At 37.1% G+C, this 8035-nt stretch overlaps 1 protein-coding gene across 1 annotated transcript; it reads right to left on the bottom strand.

The window, feature by feature from the left end:
• Positions 1 to 740: 740 nt before the first annotated feature.
• Positions 741 to 7266, bottom strand: LOC129806203 (protein pigeon). The gene is made up of 4 exons (XM_055854610.1): positions 7069 to 7266; positions 5129 to 7008; positions 1635 to 1858; positions 741 to 1573 (listed from the first exon to the last, which is right to left on the bottom strand). Exons 1-4 carry the CDS (start codon positions 7130 to 7132, stop codon positions 1015 to 1017), a joined length of 2727 nt encoding a protein of 908 aa, XP_055710585.1. The 5' UTR covers positions 7133 to 7266; the 3' UTR covers positions 741 to 1014.
• Between the last annotated feature and the right edge of the window lie 769 nt (positions 7267 to 8035).

Below are 8035 nucleotides of genomic sequence, written 5' to 3'. Positions count from 1 at the left end.
GGTCCCATTAATCGAAGAATCGATTATCGATTAATCGATCTCGAATATTTCGAAAACTAGTCGATACTTTTTCTTTAAATTTTAGTATGTTGTAGCTGAGGTCAAGACCTTTCCAACTGGTGGTCGCACTCCTCCCTCGATGTTCCCTGACCTGACATATAACCAAAAATGTCTTGACCGGACCATATTTTCAGTGTTTATGAAGCGATTTTGATGAAATTTTAGTATATATTGTATATGAGATCGAGATCCTTCTAATGATGGGCTCCGTAAAGAACCTGTAAAGAATCTCAGCTACCATAAGCTTATCTGGGCTTATCACTGGTTTTCTACTTTTTACCTACCAAATTCGATGGTTTTTCTGTCAAAAAATCACATTTCTCTGCCCAAAAAATTCAAAATCTGTGTATTTCTTTTTAAGAAAGCAATTCACTTTAGTCCAAAGATAAGTAAAAAATACGAATGATATACATTAATATTCTTGGCAATAAATAAAATTAATGGCTTTCGGCTGTTCTTATACTGGTAGCGGTGTACGCTGTAATAGCACCGTACACCGCTACCCACAAATGTCCCTCCCTTGGCAACTCTCGTGTATTCTAACGTGTTTTCGCGATTTCATTGAAAAAATCTTTGCGTTTTGAGAATTTAATAATCCACTTTGCGTGTCTCTGTTCATTTTGTTCCTTCTCCTTCTATCGAAAAAAAATTGATCGAAAAAATATGCCTAAAGCCCAAAATTATTCAATTTAAAAAATCTCTTATTCTCAGCTTCAAGTGTTCATAATTCAAAAGGTGCCTTTGCAGAGCAAAAAACTGAGAGTTGGGGATCAACAAAAAAAATGGTTGGTTAATAAATCTCGTTTTGGGTACATCATCGATAATTATGCAATTAAGCGACACTCATCTGTTGGATTATTTAAATAAATTCTGCAGCCACACGGCCAAGGTTGACACGCTCAATTGTGCTGCGCGGGAAGCGTGAGAAAGTTCTGGCCAGAGACAAAGGAGGAATTACTTCTCCAGCGAACTGATTGTGGCATCAATGAGGAGATTGAAGTCAATCTCATTCAGATTCGCTTTAGCCGTGAGAAGATCAAGAAACGTGTCGAGGGGACCTATTGTCTCCTGGTCATCTGGATAGATGCCCCCATGCCTTACATTCTGCTTCAGTTGCCCATGGGATCCTCTTGGGTACACAGGAACACCACAGAGAATATTTGTTGCATGATCCCGAGCCCGGATTTGCAAGCTCGTGGTGTGAGTCCACTTATTCAAGAGTCTCCTAGCCCTGGATCTCGGAAGCATCGACAGAAGATTGAGCTTCCGCCTCAGACCTTCAGAAGAATCTCCCATGTCTGACAGAATTGCCTTCATAACATCAATTTGCAATTCAAAGACATGCCTCTGGACATACTGCAGGAACATGTCATAGGACAGGGTCCTGTAGCCCAAATAGGCAAAGAAAGAGGAGAATCCCTGAGGCAGAGGATAGGCTAGAGACTGAGCGGACAAGCAGAATCTCTCCAAGGAGGAGTACAGGGCATATTGACGAGTAGATGACAGAGAATCACTGCAAAACCAGGGCTATTTAGTGGGAATGTCCAGAAAGACTTACCGAGAGTTCAACTTACATCAAAGGGAATCCCTTGAGGGTCTCCATATGAGGATCAACACCTGCAAAACGGCAAACAAATCCACAGAGGACCTTGGACATTTCATACTGAGCCGCTGCGTACATTGAAGCCACGGTATGAACGTAAGTGGGAGCCTGATCGTAGGAATTCTTCAACCACCGGAAGCCAACATTCTGCTTAGCAGTGTACTTGGCCAGGTGAACACTCAGCTCTCTCAGGTTCTGCAATTTATGCAGTAAATGTAGTGAAACTACTCTGAAAAAAATGTCTTGTTAAATGAACAAATGGATTTTGTTGAAATTTTGTCAAAAGGATGTTATTTACCAATTTGACAAAACTTTTTCTTGCATTTTATATAGAAAAACACCTTTTTGACAAAGTTTTAACAAAATTCAGTTAGCCTCCGATTTGACAAAACTTTTCCATATTCTGTATGGAAAAACATCCTTTTTACAAACTTGTCTTGTTAATTTGACAAAACATTTTTTTCAGAGTAGTTTAACCGTTTTTTAACACTAAACCTACAGACCGTTTTTGGTAGTTTTTCTGTTAAGTGGCAAACCATGGTAAGGTAAGATACTCAACAAAATTGTCTTGGAAAAGAGCAAAAAAATTAAAATTAAAGCACTGAAAATTATATTACATGCATATTTAAAGAAATTCATTAAGTTTGATATTAACATTTTACCGTTTAAATTATGTGTTAATTTTAAACCGGTCAATTTGACCGGGTCTTGGGTTTAGTGTTACATTTAAAATTCGTTCATTTCCTTGAGTCTTCAGAGTCTCTTAATTAATCGAAAATTTACGATTTTGCTTATTTGAATTCTACATCTTTACTCAACTTAATCGAAAATTTACGATTTTAGATACTGATAGCCTCAGAACGTTTCTTGATTATTCTTCTTAACTTTAGCCCTTTAAAAACGAGAGGGTCAAAAATCCAGGATCAGAAAAAATCACTTTTCCGATTTTTTAAACTAAAACACGATTTTGAGTGTCCGTAGCAAAATTTCATTTTTGGCTCACTGGTGACCCAATCGTCCTTAATGTATTAATAATCGTCTAAAACATGGCTGTTTACCCCTTCATTATTTTGAGTTTAAAATTTACGGTTTTAGGTACTGAAGAGTTCAGGACATCTTCTGATTATTCTCCTTAATTTTAGATAAAACCATCTCAAACATAGCTGTTCAAAATTTTTATTTATTTGAATTTAATTCGAAAATTTTTGATTTTCATGTTAACCGAAAATGTACGGTTTTAGGTACTAAAATACTCAGGATATCTCCTAATTATTCTTTCTTACTTTAATTAAAACTATCTAAAATGGCTCTTTAACCGTTTTATTAATTTTAATTTTATCTTAAATCTTATTTTTACTTTCATCATGATCGAAAATTTACGATTTTAGGTATTTAATACTAAACTTACCAAGAACCGGTCAAATTTACCGGTTTAAAATTAACACATTTTTAAACGGTACAATGTCACTGTCAAAATTTTTGAATTTCTTAGCATTTACATGCAATATATTTTTCGGTGTTTAAGTTTTAATTTTTTGCTCATTTCCAAAACAAATTTGTTGAGTATCCTACCCTATCACGGTTTGTCATTTGACCGAAAAACGACCAAAAATGATTGGGAGGTTTAGTATTAAAGACTCAAAACATCTCCAGGGTATTTTTCTTAGCTTTAGTTTAAACCACCTCAAACACGGCTGTTCAACCGTTTTATTTAGTTCAAATATATTTGATTTTCATTCTAATCGAAAATCTACGGTTTTAGGTATAGAGAGCTTCAGTGGTACATCTCCTGATTATTTTTTTTACCTTGAGATGAAACCATCTTAAGACTGTTCAACTGTTTTATATATTCGAATTTGCAATTCAAAAAATTTTCATTTTCATCTTAGCCGAAAGTTTACGATTTTAGGTACTGAGAAATTCATTACATCTCTTGATAATTTTTCTTAATTTTAGTTTAAACCGTATAAAATACGGCTTTTCAGCTGCTTTAGTTAATCAAATTAAAAATTATTTTTTTTTTAATTTTCATCCTATTCGGAAATTTACGATTTTAGGTATTTAAAGGCTAAGAACATCTTGAAATTTTTCTTCTTAACTTCATGTTAAATCATCTTAAACATTGATGTTTAACTGTTGAATTTATTTAAATTAATTTTTTTTTCATTTCCATCATAGCCGAAAGTTTACGGTCTTAGCAGCTAAAAGGTTTATCACATCTCCTGATTATTTTTCTTACGTTTCAACCATATTAAACGAGGCTGTTTAATTTTTTTATATTATTTTAATTTCCAATGCAAAATTTTTTCATTTTCATCTTAGCCGAAGATTTACGATTTTAGGTACTGAGAGGTTCAGCATATCTCCTGATTTTTCTTCTACTCTTTAGGTCCTTTAGATTAAACCATTTGATTTGAAACATCATTCTCTAATCATTTTATTTATTTTAATTTAAAATTCATAAATTTCTTATTTTAGTCTTAATCGAAAATTTACGGTTTTGGATATTTTCTCGGAGATTCAGAACAACTATTGATTAATTTTCTTTATAAATTTAAGATTAGCATATCAAATATAAAAGTTCAACCATTTTATTCATTTCAATTTAAGATTTGGTAATTTACGACATTTTGAAAATCTACCGAAGATTTACGATTTTAGATTTTCAGGGATTCTGAATATTCCCAATGTATTTTTTCAGACATAGCAAGTAAATCGTTCTTCTTGAATTTAAATCTAAACTTTCCTGCTTTTTTCACATTTCAACATAATCGAAAAGTCACGGTTTTATGTTCTGAGTGGTTCTGTATTCTCTTTGAATATTTTTTTTTAATCTTGTCTTGCATCTTGTCATATTTTAAAAAGGGATGTAAATCTTTTTCACGGATTTTCTCAATAACATAAGAATTAATCAAATACGGATTTTACGGTATTTTCTAACTTCGTTTCATTTCGGCCCAATCGGTTTTTCTAAAATCAAATTAAGGAGCACTCTTCAGAATATTTCAAGGGAATTATATCCCTGTGCTTGACAGTTTTTTCCAGGGGGGTGACAATAGCTTTGAAAAATGCGACCAGTTTTAGTGTAAATTTTTTCCCGTTTTCGTACAAATTTCACAAGATATTTCCGAAACTATGTAGATTGCCAATTTGGGGTTTTCGGTTGCCTATTCTATATTAAATTGGCTTTTATTTTGTATTTGTATTATTTGCTAATTCATTCTACAATGACAGAAAACAGCTAATAAACTCAAAAGTTTTTTCGGCACGCTAGAAACATATGGGAAACATAGGAAACGTCATGCCCCTGGTTTTTTCCATTCAATATTTACCGGTCAAGAGATCAAACAGTAGGAGATATCAATCTCTTGTTTTCAATGACCCCCTAAATAAGTCAACATTCCTTATAACTGGAAGCAGATCCGAAACTTCAGGAAAATTAAATATCTTTCAAATATCACTCACCACAGATATAACGTGCTCCTGTTTGCTGGCTGTGCACTCTTCCAGCTCCACGAAAGGCAAATCCGTAGACTGACTCCTATGGGATAAGGAAAAAACATCCGTTGCCCCAATCTTGGGTCCTACTGGACTCATTGGAGTTGTACAGCGGGAGAGAGTCTCAGGTTGATAGCAAGCCAAGGAGAACATGAGTTTCTCAACAACCTGCTCAGGAGTGAATCTCACAGGTTCCTTGTTCTCATTGAGCCTGTCCCAGAGGCATGTCCAGATATCGGTTCGGTAGGGGGAGAGTCTCTGTTGCGAGGACAGGAGCATCATGTTGGTGTTGTAGAGAGTCTCGTGGGAAATACCCACGGAGAGATCATTGACTTTAGCCTGGATAGGCTTCAGGGGATTGGACATTGTCAAGGGAAGGTATCTGATAAGAGCTGCGGCTTCCGGAGGAAGTCCCTTCTTGACAGAAGCATAAGTCCCTCCTATGAGGACCTCCTTCATCAACGATACAATATCCAGGCTCATGGGGTGTTCCATGAGGATACCTATGAGTTCAGCTACGACTTCCATATCTGCAGAATGAACAGTGAAGTAATGCAGGATGCTGAGGCGATTGTCCAGGGAAGTGTCAGCTTTAAATGTCTCGATGAGATGGGATTTAGAGACACTCATCGAGACCAAGTTGAGAGTGGCAGAGTCAAAAGTCAGAGAGCCCCATTTGACGCAGGGAACGAGATGAGTGACGGGAATTGGGACTGGGGAGGGACAAACGATATGGCAACAGGGTTCATGGGATAGACCAATGTCCAGGAGATGGGCAAAGAGATCAGCTTGGAAGACCAGTAAATGATGATCTCCATGGAGGGCAAATGTGGGCTTCATCAGTTTAGCCTTCTCCCAGCTGATCCCGGGGACAACGCAGTGGATGACGCATCCATGATGCAGGATAGTCACTGAATAGGCAAAGTGGACAGATTCCATCTTTCCAGATTCCTCAGGAGGCTTCACGGGCATGTAGAGGTAGTAGTGGCAGACGAAGAGCATCCCAATCTCATTGGACACAATCACCAGGTTCAGGGAGGAATCATGAATCCTCAATGGGATGGTGTCATCCTCGTAAATCACCTTCGTTCCTGGTTCTGTCAGTGGGAGCTTGGGAAGATTCAGTGGAATGTTCAAGACAGTCTCCATGGGAAGGTCATCATGGAACTGAAAAGCACTGAGAGTTGGACTGAGATCTTCCTTCTCTTCATCCTTCTCAAGGGTATTCCTAGTCAATGGTTTATAATGAATGTAGTAGAGACTCTGTACTTCTGGATCCCACTGACACCATGTGAAATTCCTCACAATAGACTCAGTCCCTAGCTCCTTGGTATCACAGAACCACTGATCATGCTTGAAATCGATCCTAAGAGAAGCCGTTGAGTGTCCATCGTCTTCGGCTGAGAAAATTTTCTTGATTGAGGCTGTGTACAGAAGTACACATTCCTCATGGATCATGACTAGAAATTTATCCCTGTATGTCTTATCGAAGTTGTCTCTCTTCTTCCACAGGAACTGAACCATCACTTGCTTGCTCCTCTCCATGGCCAACAATCCAAACGGCTTCTTCTCTTTGGCATCATTAATCTCAACAAGATATGGCACATACCTGACTGGCTCCGGAGACTCCTCCTTCAGCACATACACCAGAAGTGTCCGGGAGCTGTTCACACTCGCCTGAATCACATTCTTCGGCTCCAGAAAAGTGCTCAAGATCTCAAAAGTCTTGCTATTGGGATCAAATATTCCAATGTGACTCTTTGTGCCATCATCCTTCTTTGACATCCAGTTTACCAGGAGAGATCCATCTCTCTCCTGACCCAAAATTTTCCACTCAACCGCAGAATCTGGAAATTTTTGGATGGTGATAAGAGAACTCCCGAAAATCTTAATTTAAGAGCCTTTACCTCGGTTTCCTTGCTGGGCCAGCAATCCACAGAGATTGGCGGCAAGATTTTCATTGTTTAGCATTGCTGGATGTCGAGATTCCCGGAGATTTCACTAAGAAAAGCCCTTATCAGGGTGATAAGGCTTTCCTGGAGCACTCTTTGACAGCTACTTTGTCTGCTGGAATTCCGGTGGATGGTCAGGCGACAACGTGCGCGCGCATGTTTCACGTGAGTTTCATGAAACATGATGAAGACTATCAATTGGCGGGAAAACCAAAATACCTTTGCTAAGACTTTCAAGTTTTTCAGATACCTTTAAATTCTTGCTCATATTTGAGTATAGAATGGGACTAAAAAGTTCTATTTGGAATCCAATGAAAATGAACATCTCAAAATTTTGTGCATTTTTTCAGAATATTGTTATGCTGCAATTGACCGTAATATGTCCATTCTCTAGCCATCAGCAGCAGACGCTACCCAAGGAGCATTTGTCGCTATAAATGAGTAGAGATGTCTAACATCTATACGAAAACGATGACGAAGACTTTACAAATTTCTTCTACATAACAGTATAAAAGAGGTCCATATTCGGGTGAATGGGAATGTATCGATTGTCACTAAATAAAGTAGAATCACTCTGTAATACCTATCTTATAACTATCGACTGAAGAACTGTCATTTCTTTTGTATTTTCTTTAAGACTTGCTCAAATAAATATTCATTTATCTTTGACAATTCAGTCACATTTTCTGTGCCTCGTGCACTTTTATTGCATATGAAAGTTTAATGCAATGACTGTTCTCCGTCAGAGGATACAATATTAGTGAAAAAAATTGAATGAATTTATTGCTTTTTCCATTACATCATTCAAAAAACTTTTGGTTTTCAGATTTTTACAGCATGTTTTGACAGAATACAGCCCTTTTAATCCTATTCTGGACAAATATCGTTGCACTGTAACGTTTTGTGAATAATTTCTCCATTA

The sequence above is a fragment of the Phlebotomus papatasi genome, chromosome 3 (assembly GCF_024763615.1).
Source record: "Phlebotomus papatasi isolate M1 chromosome 3, Ppap_2.1, whole genome shotgun sequence".
Classification (NCBI taxonomy): Eukaryota; Metazoa; Arthropoda; class Insecta; order Diptera; family Psychodidae; genus Phlebotomus; species Phlebotomus papatasi.
The sequence above is the reverse complement of the archived record's forward strand: the minus strand, read 5'-3'. Positions and strand labels throughout refer to the sequence as shown.